General features: G+C 42.7%; 1 protein-coding gene across 1 annotated transcript; it reads right to left on the minus strand.

Moving 5' to 3' along the window:
- Positions 1–293: 293 nt before the first annotated feature.
- LOC310864419 (guanylate cyclase soluble subunit beta-2-like) lies at positions 294–19796 on the minus strand (the record flags this gene model as incomplete). The annotated part of the gene is made up of 15 exons (XM_083773109.1): positions 294–685; positions 4018–4211; positions 5109–5263; positions 5904–6050; positions 8639–8787; positions 10317–10637; positions 11277–11493; positions 12202–12302; positions 15001–15079; positions 16185–16315; positions 16586–16685; positions 16798–16958; positions 17538–17632; positions 17833–17906; positions 19776–19796. 15 exons carry the CDS (start codon positions 19794–19796, stop codon positions 294–296), a joined length of 2337 nt encoding a protein of 778 aa, XP_083629235.1.
- Between the last annotated feature and the right edge of the window lie 347 nt (positions 19797–20143).

Raw genomic sequence — 20143 nt, forward strand, 5'->3', positions numbered from 1 at the left:
GGGGGGGGGGGGGGGGGTACCGTCCTAAAGTCGGCTCTTCGGTGCTACTGAAAATTTCTGACGAGCCGAAATCATTTCGGCACTACATCGCCGAAACAGCGGTAAAATAGGAGAAATTAATCTGCCCTTTGTTCAGACTGCAATCTTCTCAAACGCTCTCATTAGGGATGACTGTTCACACTGCGTTGGTTGCTGCGGTAACGACGCAACGACATACTGTAGGTGTGACCGTGAGTCTATATTCTTATATTATATATTATGTTATATGTTATTCTATGTATTGTTTATCCGGCTCACAGGACCACACAGAACCTGGTTCGGGTGTGCTTGTTTCTTCTGGTGGATGAATCCCGTTCCTTGCTGGCAGTGATGACGTGCTCACCTTCACTGTCCAGAGGTCCGTCATCGTCTGTTCTGTCCGACTGTTGCTTCTCGTCCGCGCTTTCCGATCGGCCGAGACGCTGCCTCGCCTGCGTTTCATCCGTGTCTTTCGACTGGTATGGAGCCCTGTCTTCTGAAAGGCCGTCGGTGTGTAGACTTCCATAGCTCTCCGAGTCCCGCGGTTTGAAGGTGGAGCAAGGAATGTGATCGAAGTCGCGTGGGGAGGAGGGCGAGGCTTCGCTCACACTGTCTCCATATCTCATAGGGACCGGGCAGAGGTCAAACTTATGCTGCTCTTCCACGGCTATGCATCAGGAGATAAAGAGACAGAGATGGAGAAAGACTGAGAATGATGTACAGTGTATGGACATAGGATGGCTAGTGGCTACAGTAGGCTACATACAGCATCGTGCAGGTAAGTGTGAAAGTGTCATCTATATGTGCTATAAACATATAAAGGATGGAGACCGAACTGGAGCGTCCATTAAAGTGCTGCAATTCCACATTTCGCCAGTAGGTAGTGGCATCTTCAGCGTTAACCTCGCCTCACCAGGCTTTCCACCACCTCAGAGGAAAGCCTGGTCTCTGTTTCAAAACGATATCATCCGCTCCCGACAGGATCATATACCCTAAATGAAATGGTGCCCAGGCTACTTCAACGTTGGATAGCCTTACTGGGGCCTTGGGTGTTCCCCTGTGCATGTCTTCCCTCCCTCATTGCCATGTGTGTGACTGACAGACTGAGTAGCGAATAGTGATGAGTGGCTGATTGACTACCAGCTGGTGTGAGTGGCGACTGCAGTGGTGTCTGAATGTGAGTGGTTGACTATTAGGTGGAACCAGTATGGTGATTGGCTCCTGTGTTCCTGGGCAGCCTCCAACCACACCAGTTCTGTGACTCAGTGTGTGTCCTTGTTTTATAAACATATTGGGTAGATTTTGAAGGTGCGTTTTACCAATGGAAATACATAAATTGGCCTCGCTCTGCGCACATTCGTATTATGAAAGGCATATCGGCCCGTGTTGAACGCACTGACCCGTGTTGAACGCACACACATTATGGCTTACCGCGGTCCTGAATATTTTAGCATTGTGGGAGTGTCCATATGTTAATTATTTTCGCTTTGCGCAATTTGCTATTAAGCCCCTTGACCTAAAGACACTCAGCGCATAACGATTAGACGTGGGTCTGACCACCTCATAAACGCAAAAAGCACTGTTTGATTTGACACTTGAGCGGCTCTGGGAAGCTGGTAGAGTGTTGCCATGTCTGTTTATTATAAGCGGCTTATTTTTCTGTAAAGTTGCTTTCTGTGTAGTTGTTTTTCTTGTTTCTAAAGTGGTTATTTGGGCTTTTCTCCTAATGTTGTTTAAACCAGTGATCCTCACACAGCACATTCCGATGTCAATGATCCCCAGATGAATGCATTTGCCCAACTAAGGACAGCTAATCCAAAAATTAAATAAAAAGATTACTTTTGAAAATAGCAGATCTATACCAGCTCACAATGCATCACATTCATTCATTAAAACTATGAACTCTGACTGCAGGGGGATATATAATGATCATTATAACAATGTGCAAGAACATATTTAAAAAGAAGGAAGAACTTTATATTTGTGGACAATCAAAATATGTTTTTTTATTTTAATGTGGTGTCATTCAAATTAATCTGGATATGGCAGACTCACTATTTAGAAAATAAAAACATGGCACTTCATTTAAAATAGGTTACAGACCCCTGTTATATGCGCTTATTTTTATAGACCTATTTACTTGTTTCTATGAGACATGGCAGTTTTGGTCTTTAAAAAAAAAAAATTGAGATTAGAAACGGCCATAATTCTTTCATTTCTCAACCTTAAAAATAAATAAAAACATCTCCATAATCCGTGGGAAATGTGCTTTCATATGCTGTATCACACCCGATTCAAGTCTCCTTCAATAAAATGCTACGAGCGAACTCAGCGAAGACCATACCATCGGGGCCACAGCATTACGCAGCACGCATTCAACTCATTCCTTCGTCGTGACTTGAATGAAATAAAATATAATAAACGTTATTTTACTGGTGTTTTTCAATAGAAACAAATAAAGAGCGTGTGTAGGCTACTGTGTGCAAGTGCAACAGTGCATATACATGCATGCACTAGGCTATATTTCTTCCGTGTCGGGATGGTGATTGAGCTCTTCAAGTTCACAGCCCGTTTGGTCTTTCATAAAAAAACGTTGATATTAGCCTATAAACACTCATGGTTCTCTCATTTCTCAACCGTTTTATTAAATGTAAAAATCTCCATATTCCTTAGGAATCTTGCTTTCATTCGCTGTATGGTACATGGTTCTATCGTTATCGAATTAATTAATTAATTGCCAATTTGCCAATATGCTGCTATCTACTCGCAATTCCATTCCGATCTGAAAGATGGGTCTGTTCTTTTGAGGCATAAAGGTGACAGCATGCAGTGCAATAGGAATAATTAACCCAAATGTGACAAAGGCATGTCATGTCATTGTCTTCTATGGTGCCAGCCTGAAGAAATGTCATACCACGATCCCCAAAGTGCGCATTCCGTATGTGACATCAGCTGACTGGTAAAGAGAATAGTACGGACATGTTGATTGGGTACGTCTCAAACACGCCTTAAACACACCCATGACTAATTCAAGGCCGTTTTGCGCACTCCGAGGGGTGTCAAAAGCGCTTCTTAACATGCCCAAAATTGCAATATGACATACTACACGCCCCCAGATCATAATACTGTAATTAGATTAGTAATATAGAAGTAAGTAAAATAGAAGTCCTAAATCGACCCCATAGTGTGTACAGCCGTGGTGGTACTGTAAGGGGGTGGCATTAGTTAGGTCAGATATCTGTATCTTTGTTTTTTGTTTGGTATCTCTACAATAAATCACTGTATTTTTAATTGGTGTTGGGTGGCTGTGCTTGGGGACTGGGAAGGAGGGAGTCCATTTTTGTATTCCACCTGGTAACCCCTAGGCTGGCTGGGTCGTAACACACATAATATCAGTATATCCCAGCATGTCATGATACTGACCTCAGACCTGCTATGCATAGACAGTCCCGGCCACCTTTGGCAAGGACGTATAGTGTCAAGGCTGAAACACCCCAAGGTAATACTACTGATGTGTCCCAAATTACAAGCTCTCTTTCATCCACCATTCATCACCAAGATGACACTCTTACTGTATGTGCTTGCACAAAGGAAAAAACACAGAAACCTATTGTGGGCATGTCTAGGGGAACCTTCGGCAAAAATAGGGAAATAGACAAAACTAGGCGATCTACAAGCTTGAGCTTCATGTAGATTGGCTATTTTATTAAGCAATATCTTATTTGTATTAAAACCCATTTTGGGCGGGAACCCCTTTTGGTGTTAGCATTATGTTATGATTTAGCTATTGAAAAATAGCAGATCTACAAGCTCATGAACTTGTAGGTCTGCTATTTTTGAAAAATCAAAGAACGACTGACACTGGCCTTTTCAGAAAACTGTCAGGATTTAGAAGACATGTTTAGAATCTGATCTCAGGTCAAAATGGGTTAACCACAGACCTTATTTTCTACATAAAGGGGAATGTTATGTGGCAAAGAGCAAGTCAGATAAACTCACCTGTGAACTCTTGTCCTTGGTGGCTGGGCTGATGGCTCTGATCAGAGGCGGCCTCCTCAACGCCTGAAAGACCCATGATCTGCTGCTCACTGGCTCGCAGGTTCCTCTCCAGGAAGTAGGTGGTCATCTTGCCCTTTCCCTTCACCTCGATCTCCCCTCGTTCCTGCATGTCAAAACCTTTACCCTTCAGAGCCCTGAGGACATGAATACAGAACTTTACAACACATTTTAACCAAATGGACCCTTACGTTTGTACACTCTTCAGGGACAGGGGTCATCGTCATACTGGCTATTTTTGCCATGGACAATACTGTATACTATACAACATGAGTAGACAAACACATGAAGAGCTAGCCGCAACGGACGATTACACGTATGAACTCTGAAACGGGGGTACCGTCCTAAAGTCGGCTCTTCGGCGCTACTGAAAATGTCTGACGAGCCAAAATCATTTTGGCACTACAGCGCCGAAACAGGGTAAAATAGGAGTATGAATCGGCCCTTATATGGGGGTCCTTGAAAATAACCAGTGGACTCCTAATGTCTCCATTAGTGTCGTAGTAAATCAATGTCATACATATTCTGAACTCTGAAGAAAACCCAGAGACTGACATTCAGTAATTGGGTCTCATGATAAAAATAAGAACATTATAATGTTATGTAAAAAACTAAAAAGCAATCTAAAATTGCCATGGACAAGGACAAGCAAGTCTTGCCATGGACACATTTAACAAATTGCATTTTTATAGCGCTTTTCCAAGTGCTCAAAGCGCTTTACAATGGTTCATTCATTCATACATTGAGAGGTGAAGTGGCGAACAGTCGACGGCAGCGTCCTCACTTCCCACATTCACACACCAATGGTGGCGAGCTCATACCGACCAACTCATTGGAGGCAATGTATAGGGTTCAGTGTCTTGCCCATGGACACTTCGACATGTAGACAGGAGATTCGAACCGCCGACCCATGGATCATTGGACGACCTGCTCTACCTACTGAGCCACAGCCGCCCACATTTGTCTGTGTATACTGTATACAGTACATATTGATGCCCTGTGTTCAGGGAGGATTGTACTGTGTGTGTTCCTACTGGTAGACATCGGGGCTCAGGTGGATCTTGTTTGGCAGGCCGTGACTCTCCATGCGGGACGCCGTGTTGACCGTGTCTCCAAACAGACAGTAGCGAGGCATCTTCTCCCCAACCACCCCTGCCAGCACCGGACCACTGTGGAGGCCCACCCGGATCTGTAGAAGCACAGTACCAATACAATACAATACAATACAATACAATGGACTCCACCACTGTGCAGTGGTGGAAAGGAAATAAGAAAACTGCAGATCTACAAGCTCACAACGGGTTGTATCACGATGTGTTGTGGGCTTCTGAGATCTGTGAAATTCTGTTATTTTCGCTATTTATTCATGTTGTGTTTTTTTTAACTTTGGCCTGTAATTACAGGCTTTAAATAAGCGTCATGATATGTCTGCATATGTTGTATACTTTTATTATGTAGTGTTGTCCTAGTGTTTCCTGTTTTGCCTAGTTGTTGCTTGTTACCTGTCTTGTCTCACCTCCATGATTACTAGTTTTCTGTCTCCACCTGTGTACCGGTACTGTTAGTCTCCCAGCCAATCCCTGTGTTGATTGCCTTTGAGTGTCACCTGTGTCTGGTCCCTGTCTGTACCTATTTAAACTCTCGTCCCTTGTGTTCTCTTTTCCCACTCAGATTTGAGATGTTTAAGTGCTCAGTCCTAGTGAAGTTCTCCTGCATTTCATTCCTGTGTTAATAAGACCTACCTAGCTGCTCTGACTCTTGACTATCTGTTTTGCAATTGGGCCCTACATCTCCTCAGTGACAATCAGGATATGTACAGTATGTTTCACCTGTATAGGCCCGCCAGTGACGGGGTTTATGACTTCCCTGGCAGCCAGTATCATGCCCAGGGCAAAGTTGGCCACTCTCTCTGCATGGCTACTCACAGGGATGGGGACACCACCAACCACCATATATGCATCCCCTATGGTCTCCACCTGGGGGAACACAAATCAAACGCACACACCAAGTAGGCTGAATAATGCAGTCCTTTATTTATTTATTATTCCCAAACATGAACTTGAAACCAACTTCTGAGTCTGGGTGGCTCTGTCTATCAATGGTATCCTGTCTATTAATTGTTTCTACTCAAGTAATGGACAAGGGGCAGCCAAACCTTATCAAACTGTCTCTCCCTGTTTCTCAGGAAATACCTTATTCTCTCAAGATGAAGTGTACTAGTCATTTCATTTAGCCAGTAGTCTAGTGCATTGTAATGGGGATAGACTCCCACGTTCTCGCAGATACCGACAATAAACCTCTCCTACCTACTTAATTAGTACGTTTAGTTTTATAATGGAAGTCAATGGGGCTCTGATCGGGCTGAAACCATGCCCAGATTATTATTATTTTTTTTATCCCACGATTTTGTAACCCATGTTTCACCCCTGTGTCAATTATCTATAATGTGATCCTGGGCTCTACACACCCTCCACCAACCTAGTCCCCATATATGAGGGACATGGGGAGAGCAACGGACTTGAACTCATGCTTCCTTCATGCCTGAGTGTCCAAGTTGCTCCTTTACACCTGACAGGGGGGAGTTTCCCTGGTTGGACGGAACACGTTTATTCCAACCAGTTCCTTTCCCCTCCATCAGGCGCCCCAGTTGGCCAGGGGGAGGCAGTTTAGTGACCAGGATTACTGCATGTTTTTTGTGAGGGTACCTACCCTAGGGGACACGGGGAGAATATGCAAACTCCACACAGAAAGGCCCTTTCGCCAACCCCGCCTTCGGGTATGGGCACTGATGACGTGGAGGAGGAAACACGCCGCCAGCACCCACAGCGTCCCGAGCGGGAATCGAACCCAGGACCTTCTAGCTGTGAGGCGACAGCACTACCAACTGTGCCACCGTGCCCCCACCATGCCCAGATTTTAAGTCATACGTCTTATACAACTGATGTCATGGGCTGGCAACAAAGTGAGAGATCCATGATTACGCCAGTACGTGAATCTCTTCACCCGAGACAATTATTGAGGGTCCATGAAGGGCATATGGTCCCTCGTTGTATTTGTACTAGATGGTGCCAGAGGACAGAACAATGTCGTGCGAGGGACCTGGAGGCAATAAAACTTCTATACATATGCGTCTACTCGTTCCGAACAACTTTCGTGTTCTGAATTTTGATCTCTGACCTTTAAGATCACCCAACATTTAGAATGATATGAAAAACAGTACTACTCCCAGGATCTTTTATCAAAATTCACAAAACATTCTACACGTGAACTTTGGACCAATGTTGGGCTTTTGTTTATAAGTTTACAAATGAAGCTTTCATGAGCCAATGAATATTGCAGTTTTATGAAATGTATTCTTTTGCCCATAACCCCTAGCAGGCTAAAAGAGCTATTCAATCACACTGAGCACTGTCTATAACTATAACTGCAGCCAGCCAGCGATGTTGTTGAGCAGCCTGCATACACCGCTCAGTTCACACAGGTGTGACTTTTCTTATTGCTTGGCCCGTCGCTGCTTCCAGCTATATTATTTTTATCTTTGTATTTCTTTACTATCAATCTTTCATGTCCACAGTGGTGCTGCCATGCAGTGACGGATTAACCCCTCTCAAGGCCCTGGCGCTTCACCAAATCAAAAGGCCCCTACTGATTCAGCCAATTAATTAATTAATTAATTAATTAACATGCATGCGTTTAGCGCATATCCACTACTGCCTGCGCTGCCCGCTGACACACAGCACTGCCGCACTGCGCACAGCCTTTCCAACTTCAGTCTCTGCTAAACTATCTGCAATTTCCCCGAAAAATAATTAGCCTATATCTACAAGCTCCATTAGCCGGCAGCAGCATGTTTTGTCTAAATTGTCTTTGTGGCCAACAAATGTAGCTACTTTTGCAAACAGTGCTGTTGACCATGTTGTTACATGGTCCATATAACATGTGTGCACCAACAGACAATGCCAATATGCTATATTAATATTAGAACGTTTTAAAGACAGATTAATTATTGACGACAATGCAACCTGTGGGTCCAACGTCACTGAAAACTTTCATAATAGCAATTAAATTAATTTACTCACGAGTGCTGAAATCGTGAAATGGAGGATGTAAGAACACACTTGTTGTATTAGAGCAGGGTAAATATGAAGTTTTGCGCCAAGGTCTTGTTTATATTCCTCTTTACATACTGTAGGCTGTATGTTATTGTCGCAACTTGGTCCGTCTGAGTGAGGGGGCCTTCCTGAGCAAGGGGGCTTCTGACGGCGTCGCTTACTACGCGCAGCCGTGGGGAACCCCCCCAAACCGACTGCCCCCCTTCCAGAAAACTACAGAAACTCTCAGACGAAGACCAAAAACATTAGCGGGGGTTCCTATGTTGCGTTATATCTTTCGAAAGAAGCAACAGCTGTACCTATAGTCTCGTACCAGGCCCTGCAAGCTTCGGGCCCTGGCACTTAAGCTCCACCTAGTTCCATTGTTAATCCGGCTCTGCTGCCATGACACCTAAATGAATATGCCTGCCTGCCTGCCTCTAATTAATTGTCTGTAAAGAATCGATCCATACCTTGTAGACCTTGTGCACGGTGGTGAGTCGGTCAAAGCGCAGGTACATGGAGTTGAGCATGAAGACGATTTGGATGGGCTCACACTGCGCGCAGATGTTTGTGAAGGTCACCACATCACTGAACAGGATGGTACACTCCTTAAACTCTCCTATTATAGGGATACACACAACAATACCACATCACTGAACAGGATGGTACACTCCTTAAACTCTCCTATAGGGATACACACAACAAGACCACATCACTGAACAGGATGTACACTCCTTAAACTCTCCTATAGGGATACACACAACAAGACCACATCACTGAACAGGATGGTACACTCCTTAAACTCTCCTATAGGGATACACACAACAAGAGCACATCACTGAACAGGATGGTACACTCCTTAAACTCTCCTATAGGGATACACACAACAAGAGCACATCACTGAACAGGATGGTACACTCCTTAAACTCTCCTATAGGGATACACACAACAAGAGCACATCACTGAACAGGATGTACACTCCTTAAACTCTCCTATAGGGATACACACAACAAGAGCACATCACTGAACAGGATGGTACACTCCTTAAACTCTCCTATAGGGATACACACAACAAGAGCACATCACTGAACAGGATGTACACTCCTTAAACTCTCCTATAGGGATACACACAACAAGACCACATCACTGAACAGGATGTACACTCCTTAAACTCTCCTATAGGGATACACACAACAAGACCACATCACTGAACAGGATGTACACTCCTTAAACTCTCCTATAGGGATACACACAACAAGAGCACATCACTGAACAGGATGTACACTCCTTAAACTCTCCTATAGGGATACACACAACAAGAGCACATCACTGAACAGGATGTACACTCCTTAAACTCTCCTATAGGGATACACACAACAAGACCACATCACTGAACAGGATGTACACTCCTTAAACTCTCCTATAGGGATACACACAACAAGTGGATGAAGCAGAGAGAGTAGCCCTGGCTAAGAGGGGTGCCTTGGCTGAGCAGTAGATGTTTGGCGTGAAACGTGCATGCGTGTGTGTGTGTGTGTGTGTGTGTGTGTGTGTGTGTGTGTGCGCAGTGGTGGAAAGTAACTAAGTACATTTACTCAAGTACTGTAATTAAGTACAATTTACTTGGCTATTTCCAATTTCCAATACTTCTACTTCTACTCCACTATATCTCAGAGGCAAATATTGTACTTTTATAAAACTTTTATACTAGTCACTTTGATTATTATTAAAACTAAAAACTAAAGGCCTATATAAAAAAAAATTAATAGCAGATCTACAAGCTCACAATGCGTCGAGATGCGGTGCTTTATTCAGCATTGTGAGCTTATAGATCTGCTATACATTTGAAATGGGACGTTCTGCATAGTGAGTACTACTTTATGTACTTTAAGTACATTTGGATGTCAATACCTTACATACCTACATTTTGAATGGCGGACGTTTAATTGTAACGGAGTAGTTCTCCATAGCAGTATATATATATTTTTTTTATCCCACGATTTTGATCCTGGCACTTCCTCTGCCAACCTGCGGGGCCCAGCGGACTGACCTCATGCTCCATTGCAGTATTGATACCTTTACTTACTGTACAGTTAAACAATCAAGTACTTTTTCTGTGCGTGCGTGCGTGCGTGCCAATTAATGCACCTGCTTCGACCGCCTTGCCCTCTTTGAGCAGGTTGGCCACGTGCTTGGGCAGCATGGCGTACAGCAGAGTCTCCGTCTTCCTCCTCTCCGCCTCCAGGTGCTGAGACAAGAGGCGGAGCTCCTCCTTCTTCCTCTCCAGCTGATTGGACAGCTCCATCTCGGCCAGCCGCTGCTGGTTGAGCAGGATGAGGTCCCGCGTGGCGTCGTGCGGGGCGATGTCGGCGATGTGCATGTGCCTCTCCTCCAGCTCCCGCAGGCTCCTGAGCAGCGGAGACGCCTGGTAGAGCATGCAACCCAGAGACGACATCCAGACCATCTGGCCTGCACGAGGAGTGATTGGTTGATTGATTGATTGATTGATTGATTGATTGAAATATTTCGTTTTGCAGAATTATAAGTACATTTCAAGCACAACTCAATACAAAAGACTGTTAACTGTGAGTGGACGACCCAATAAAGCTTTACACTTGTTTACAAGAGGGTCCACCTTGCTCAATTCATCAAAACATTTAGAGACGTACAAATAGACACTTCTATATAGCCAAAGAACAGAACAGAACAGGAATTCATCATAAAGGAGGTAAAAAGGGAAAAGAAACAGTGGGACACAAGACGTATCGACAGGTTGGAGCTGAGAGGCTGCTCACAATAGTAACTAAGTACATTTACTCAAGTACTGTACTTAAGTACAATCTTGAGGTATTTGTTTGTACTTTACTTGAGTATTTCCAATTTCCACTATACTTTACTTGTACTCCAACTTTAGTGATTAGGTGCTTTGTTGATTTTGATAGGACAGTGTGTGTGTGTGTGTGTGTGTGTGTGTGTGTGTGTGTGTGTGACACAGGTTCGTTTTAACCTGCCACGCATGTCGGGAGCGACAGCGTTGTCGGACTAATACCTGTCGGACTGGATAGATATGTCTAACAAACGCACGCACCCCGGTTCGTATATATATACCTCTTAGCTGCAGCATGGGCCTGTTCCTCCACGCCTCAGGCATCATTTCTCTGCACGTCTGCAGGACAAAATGGCTGTTGATGAACTTCCTGATGCTGGAGATGGTGAACGTGACCTCAGGCTGGACGATGGTGAAGTACTGGTCCAGCGTGATGGATCTCGTCTGGAGACCAGGGACAATCCTCTGGAGGTTGACCCCAGCCTGACGCACCATCAGCTGCCACGAGGGGAGACCATGTGGGGAGACACCACAAGGGCCATAACATGTAGCTTTATGTCTTTCAACTCAGATTCAAAGGTTGAAATCATCCCATTACCATGTACAATTGTTGATTCCACATGGTTCTGTTGAACTGAACTATTTATTGCAAGGTCTTCTCAGCTCATATAATTCAAATGAAATGAATTCACATCTGCGTCAGCACTAACCATTATGTCACGGTCCGTGAGGTGTTATGTTTTCTTGTGTACCTTTTATTTTGTAGTTTTGTTTTGTGCCTTCCTGTCTGCCCCTGTAGTTCTGTACCTGCCTTGTCTTACCTGTATTGTGATTAGTCTTTGTTTTCCACCTGTGTCCTCTTAGTCCCCCAGCCAATCCCTGTCTTGATTTTGAGTTTTGTTTCACCTGTGCCTAGTTAGTCTGTGTCTATTTATACTCCCCTGTTTGTTCAGTTCCCTTGCTAGTTCGTCACTTAATGTCAGTAGTGTTCAGCTCCTCATGTATCCATGATTTAACTCCTAGTGTATTCCTGATATATGTACTTCAAGTAATCAAGTGTTGTTTTTTTGGAATAAAACCCTTGCATTTAAACTCATCTGCCTGCGCCTATCTGTCTGCAATTGGGTCCTAAAAGCTCCTGCCTTTGCACTGTGACACCATATAGCTTTAGTACACAAATACTGTCTCCTTCTGTAGAGTATATACCTGCTCGTCGAAGACTATATGAAAGGGGAACACGTTGCAGAAGGTCTTCAGGTCAATGCTCAGATTCTCAGGGTACTCTGGCACAAAGCCCCTCAACTTGCCTGTACAGAGAGATGAAGGGGGTTGAAACATATTTGCATTGATAGGCTACGGAATAGGGTTAAAATCTATCCCCTGGAATCCCCCACTTTGAGAACAATTATGATGACAAAACGATCACCCCACAGATGTGTCATTACTCATTAGCCTCATAATATCCAACTATGTCCAAAACTGTTACTTGTATAGGATTACATTCGATAGTAGCAAAAGTAAAGTAGCAGATCTACAAGCACAAAACGCATTGCTTCACATTGTATTTCGAGCTTGTGGAAACGTGACGTTGTCGATCTATACTCTAATATATATACTCTATAATAGTTTAAGTGGTTATGTATAGAAGTACCACAAAGTAGAAATATTAGTAAAAGTCAAAGGTATTGCCATCAAAATATAGCCTACTGTACTTCTACCAGAAGTAGAAGAATTATGCAGAATGTCCCACTTCAAGTTAATTCTAAAATCTTTATATTGTGGCAATGCTTTTACTTAACCCATTTAGACCTGAGGCTGATTCTAGTTAATATTGATGGATCCATTGATCCAACCCAATCAACACAATCAACACATACATTGATCCAACTCCGAGACACATGGGACTTCAATCTCCTCACAACAGTACCATATAGGATTCAGATTTTATGTTATTAAAAATCACCTGTAGAAATTACAATTCTAAAAGCTTAATTCCCTTTTCCCTCCTCTGAGGAACGTGGTCCTGTCAGCAATTCTAATGCACACTTTTGATCTTCCTATCTACACAGTGTGCACACCTTTGGGCCAGACTTGCACGTGGCCCAATACAGTACATACAGTATACGCCTGCAACATGTACAATAACAACAATACAGTACATACAGTATACGCCTGTAACATGAACGCAGGCAGAAGATTTTAACCTGCCGATTCATTGTCAAATAATAATTGGGATTTAACCAAATCTGACCTGAGATCAGATTCATACGAGGTTTCCACTGGACACACACTGGTTTGATGAACCCATTCTGACCTGAGATCAGATTCTAAAAATGTCAGTCGTTCTTCGATTTTTCAAAAAATAGCAGACCTACAAGCTGAGCTTGTAGATCTGCTATTTTTCAATAGGTAAAGCACGACATGATGCTAACACCAAAATGGGTTCCCGTTCAGAATGGGTTCATTGTGTTTTGGGCATTGAACAAAAAAACATTATGTATTTATTTATTTATTTCAATATTCAAATCAAGTTCAAATAACAGGTGTTAAAATGTCATAACTTGCATCATAAAAGGGAAAAAAACAATACTAATAACAATAAATCATTATTGAAACCAATTGTTCTGTGTGGTTTCTTTCTTTTCATTAGTTTGTGACTCTAATTAGGCCTACTGTACTGTGTGTGTGGCTCTACACTCTACAGCGACCTCATGACCAGTTATGGCTTTCACTTTAAGTTATTAATTACTGCTTGCAGTTTGAAATGGAAAGCAGTAATTCAAATAGCATATAGTAGAAAACAGACATTGTATGTGTGTGTGTGTGTGTGTGTGTGTGTGCGTGTGCATGTGCGTGTGCGTGTGCGTGTGCGTGTGCGTGTGTGTGTGTGTGTGTGTGCGTGTGCGTGTGCATGTGTGCGTGCGTGCGTGCGTGCGTGCATGCGTGCGTGGTGTGTGCGTGCATGCAGTATATACCAGTGGTTCCCAAACTGGGGTTCGGGGACCCCCAGGGGTCCTTGAGGGAGTTCCAATGGGTACCAAGCTAAATTATAGTTTGGAACCAAATGGACCCTTATGGGTCTGTAACTCTGAGAGTGTACAAATGGAACCAATCCATTTGCTTCCATTTGTACACTCAGATTTACATTAACATTGATTTTACAATATAAATTGGGGTCCCAGAGACCCCAATTTATATAAGATAGAAATGCCATTAAATGAGGGTCCATAGACTAATGCATGTCAAACTAGGGGTCCTTGAAATTAAGCTGGTTGAGAATCACCGCTATAGAGCTGTAAAAATCTTCTCTTAGGGAGTCCCTGCATGGCATATCTTTTCAAATGGCGGTCCGTGAGCTAATTAGTGTCAATTTGGGGGTACTTTGGGAACCACTGGTATATACTGTATATACTGTATGCAGAGTGTGTACCTTTCCTTGGTATAATATGTATATACTGTATGCAGAGTGTGTACCTTTCCCCAGGTGAACCACTGGTATATACTGTATATACTGTATGCAGAGTGTGTACCTTTCCCCAGGTGAACCACTGGTATATACTGTATATACTGTATGCAGAGTGTGTACCTTTCCCCAGGTGAACCACTGGTATATACTGTATATACTGTATGCAGAGTGTGTACCTTTCCTTGGTATAATATGTATATACTGTATGCAGAGTGTGTACCTTTCCCCAGGTGAACCACTGGTATATACTGTATATACTGTATGCAGAGTGTGTACCTTTCCCCAGGTGAACCACTGGTATAATATGTATATACTGTATGCAGAGTGTGTACCTTTCCTTGGTATAATATGTATATACTGTATATACTGTATGCAGAGTGTGTACCTTTCCTTGGTATAATATGTATATACTGTATATACTGTATGCAGAGTGTGTACCTTTCCTTGGTATAATATGTATATACTGTATATACTGTATGCAGAGTGTGTACCTTTCCCCAGGTGGTATATACTGTATATACTGTATGCAGAGTGTGTACCTTTCCCCAGGTGGACTAGACCTCGAATAGTCGCCCAGTGGTTTGTGTTACAGAAGCTGGCTGTCTTCGGAGGGAGTGGCTTTGGACACAAGAGGAAGGAGACATTCAATCAAATCTGGCATTATAGACTCTTCCTCACAACGCTGATACGCCACAGGGAGAATATAACACACTGCAGTTTCATAATAATAATAATAGTGCTTTTCAAGGTACTAAAAAGGTTAGCTTTAAAAATGGTGCATTTAACATTTTTCTGAAAAACCTATGTTTCCATGTCAGTGGTGCTCAACCTTTCTCATGTCAAGGACCCCCAGAATTATCTCTATTGGGCCACGGACTCCCATCTAAAAATATGTAGTTCCAGGGACCCCCAGAAGCAAATATTGTAGTTAAAATGTTCGCTCTGATATATATATTCAACATTTTAACGATTTTTGAAAAATAGCAGACCTACAAGTTCATAGCACGCCACTCGGTGGCGCGCTATGAGCTTGTAGATATGCTATTTTCCAATAGCTAAAGTATAACAGAATGCTTGAAACACTAGGGATTCCCGCCCAAAATGGGTTAAAATGGTGCATTTAAAAATGGTAAATGGTGCATTTATATATAGCGCCTTTATACAAGGCGCTTTACAGAGATTGAGCATTACATTCACCCATTCACACACACATTCACACACCGATGCCGGAGGAAACCATGCAAGGCACCAACCTGCACATCGGGAGCAATTGGGGGTTCAGCGTCTTGCTCAAGGACACTTCGACACTGACTCTGGGGAAGCCCGGGTTCGAACTCAGAACCTTGACGGTTACCATCCGGTCACTCTACCCCCTGAGCCACTGCCGCCCCGCTTTACAGGACAAAGAGAATACAAATCACTGTTTATTAGAAAAATAAACAAGTTAAAAACTAGACACTAAGGGAAAGTTAAGAAACAAAAGGTGGAGGGTGGGGATTTATGTAGGGAAAGCAAGTATATGAAAAGGTGGGGTTTGAGACTTTTGAAAGTGGTGAAGGTGGGGGCTGAACATTGCCTTGTTGTTGTTTATACATAAAATGGAACAGAGAAGCTCTGAGGTTGTGTGAAGCCTTGCCTCTGTGCTGCAGGCCAGGACATTGTGTCTGCTGATCCATCTTGGGAGTGACGTCCGTGTGTGTGGGGCTGGACTTGAACAGGCAACTGCCGCTGGCCGCTGGGTAACCAAGAAAACCACGTGTTCTTTCTTCCCCGTTTCCAGCTCCTCAAGCTGGCTGACAATCTCCATGGTGATCTCACTGTTGAAGAAATCCTTGGCAACAGCTCCGATTATGCCTGTGGAAGATACGGTAGTCAGTTTGTGTTATATTATACACGGTGCACGTATATAGCGCACGCACGCATGCACGCACGCACGCACGCACGCACGCACACACACACACACACACACACACACACACACACACACACACACACACACACACACACACACACACACACACACACACACACACACACACACACACACATACTAATACTTTCTTTTAAATGTATTGTATTATTTGTTTTCAAATTAGAGCTATTCCTGTATGTTTGCCCAGTTACCTGGGACAATGTGGCACAGCCCTCGCCGAATGGAGTAATAGTGGAGAAGCATGGTGCTGTCATGGTTCCTCTCCACCCGAAATGACGGGGCCTTCATTTCCTGCAGGCACAGTTTGGTATAGATTATAGAAGGACAAACGACAAACGCTTAATTTCTGAGAATACCAACAGTCAGTCGAACAGACAGAAGTTAGAGAGAGAGGTATATATACCTTATAAGAGAGTGCGAGGTAGCTGTGTAGTGCATCCAAATTCTCAATGAATTCAAACAGGTTTCCCCCCAGAGTGCGTAGCATGTGGTCGTAGCCAGACCGCTTACAGAAGTCAAAGAAATATTCTCCAAATAACTTCAAGACCACCTCTGGCTTCAACTCTGCCAAACGAAAAAAGTAGACAGTGGTAAAGAACAGTGGTGGAAAGTAACCATATAAGTACATTTATTCACGTATACTATAGCCGGGGCAAGTTATCCACATGCAGCTTTGGGGCGAGTTATCTTCACTTTTTGAAATTCCGGGGCGACCGTACTTCACATTTCGTGGGGGTGAGTTGGAAAAGGGGCGGCCACCTGTTACCCTATAGTATTTTTTACATTTTACTTCTTAGGCTACTATTTACATCTCAGAGGCAATATGATACATTTTACTCCACTACAATTATTTGGCTTTACTTTGCAGATTTAGATAACATACATTAATGACTTAAACCCACTTAAAATGTTATAGTATAGGCTATGGGCCTACTGCAGCTATTTGAAAATAGCTGATCTACAAGTTCAGTAGGTGAGCAAATACTGCTATGTATTATGAGCTTGTACATCTGCATTTCTTTTGAAAAAACAATTAATCAAAAAATATATATGAAGAAGGATAGCATTTTCTAATCATTTCTAATGGCGACTTCCTTTCAGAAGTGAAACATCTTTTAAAGGTGGTATAGGTTCACAATTTACCTAGCAGCCTGCATGCTTCTGCGACTAGATTCATGGTGATGTCATCTCCGTACACTTCATATGTCAAGAAGGTGTCTTGAACACCAGCTTCAACCCTGCATGGGCATCACGAAGAAGTAAGGACCAAGGTATATAATAAACAAAATACTGAAGAAGTAAGGACCAAGGTATATAATAAACAAAATACTGTCGTGCACCGATCGACTCACGTCAAATGCTATAGACGCAATGTATTTAAGGCTATCTTTGGTCAATGTATAATTAATTCCTAATATCAAGTCCTTCAATTTCTCACCTGAGCTTGTTCCACGTCTCCTCGCCAAACTTTTCAACTACCAGTGTCCTCAGACACGTGTTAATAAAGCCATACTGTCGAAAACAAACTACATGTAAATTATGAGACGTCACATGCATGCAAATAATGACATTTAATTGGCTAAATAGCCCAAATAAAAATAATTAGGCCAAGGTTGCCAATGTAGGCCTTCAGTCATCCATCGTCATACATTTCACATTCAGAATAAGCTGCAAGAAATGTAACATATAGCCTACCATGTTTTTGTCAGTTCCAAACCGCCATTCATAGAAAATCCACGTTTTCCTTAAATATGCCTCCTCCACGTTTCACTGGTCCCTCGACCACATGGCCCTCAGAAAATCACTGTCCAGCCATAGTCGACATCCTGGACGTAAGGCAAAGGCTAGAACAAGTCTGAGTCAGTGACAAGTCAGTAAGACTTGTTCTGGTTAAATTGGTAGAAAATCCACAGCAGGAGTCAGATCCAGAGGAGCTGTCCACTGCAGCGCGGTGCTGAAACTAGCTGGATGGGCAATGGGCATGCCACTCTGTTAATGGTGCCAAAACACTCACTGGTAAAATAACGCCTAACCACGTTTAACTAGCTGCGTAACACCGACCCGCACATCGGGTTAAAAAGGTTAAATTATGCTTTCATACTAAACTTTACAGCCAACAAAGACAAACTGTATCAACGCTTTATAGCCTATGCCCTTTTTAAAGACGTTAAACATGAAGCGATATTTATACTCTATTGATGAGTCAATCAATATGGTTCAATTAATGTCGTCTTGTTTGATGTCCTCTTGCGTCACTGAGACAGACCCAGATTGATACAACATAACAATTAATAATCAAAGTATAAAGATCCTTTAATTATCCAAAATGAAAAGTTTGATTAAAAGGTACAACTATTGGCATAAAGATATGCGGAGTATAGGCCTATAAGTAAAAGTACTAAAGCATGTTTTAACTATGCTCATGTCGTGAGTTTATGGCTCAAATCGTTTTGTATGTATAGGACTAAACTATAACTATAAAGTTGCCCCTGAGATGTTAAACTTGTAATAACCTAGACTTTCCACCACTGACTTGCAATGGCACATCAAAAACTGTACCTGCAATAGCTTATTATTCCTGCAGTCATTCAGGAATTAACATTACTTTAACACCAATATGTTTGCACAAACAACTTATATTGGTAGGCCTATACAATAAAAAAAAGACTATGCTCTAAAATGCAACACTTATTCATAAATAGTTTATTTTGCAAAACAACTGTAGTCAAGGTAACACCAACTGGAGCATACATCCTTTATTGTTCACCCGGACACACACACACACACACACACACACACACACACACACATATGCAGCATGTACTTACAATGTTTTAGTACATAAGTGACCAACATTTGAAGTTAACATTGTAGGTATTGTTTTTTTAGGAAAAAGGAAAACCTTTTTGATATATTGTGCTTGAACCTCTATTGCCCTCTACTGGTAGAACATGTAAACAACGGATTACACTTGTAGCACCGGGAACAACGTTTGCTAGTAAGACGATCAGAACCAACACATACATTTATTTTTTCACGGACCGGTCGCCCCCCAGCGGTGGCTGAATGAGCAGGTTGGTGCCTTGCATTGTTCCTTCTGCCATGTGTGGATGGGTGAATGTAATGCACAATCTATATAAATGCACTATTTATTATTGTATTTGTTTTACTGAGGTTAAGGTTAGGAATATGGTTAGGCATAGTTTTACTGGGGTTAAGTTTAAGAATAAGGTTAGGTTTAAGTAGTTTTACTGAGTTTACGCTTAGGAATACGTGGTGGCGACCGTTCCGAGTGTGTTTTGGGGGCGAACGACCGACCGAGCATTCTTGTATTCTCTCAGACAGTGCTGCATGTTTACCTGGATTCCTTTGATCTTATACCTGCACTAACTCCATGCACATTACGAGTAGGTGTATGTTGTACCAGAAGCCAGACCTGTTACCTGATTCAAAAAGTTCCAACACAAATGTGTGCATGATGTTACAGTTTTCATTATTTGGTTAACAAAAGGCATCTTTACAATTAATATACTAGTCAAGGCGAGTTGGGTCATGGTACTACTATACATTTCTTTGTAACACAGTGAAACAGAAGACAGTTTAGTCAACAGCTTTTTTAGGATTGCGTAATAACCATAATGTGTTGTAAGGTAATAACCAGGTGGTTTGAAATTAGGTTTGCAGAGCCCCTTTGACCTGTTCAGATGATGGAAGGAATTGTAGGTTGTATGTAGGTTACATTTTAAACC

This window comes from Protomyctophum parallelum (assembly GCF_964188405.1).
Source record: "Protomyctophum parallelum genome assembly, chromosome: 9".
NCBI lineage: Eukaryota > Metazoa > Chordata > Actinopteri > Myctophiformes > Myctophidae > Protomyctophum > Protomyctophum parallelum.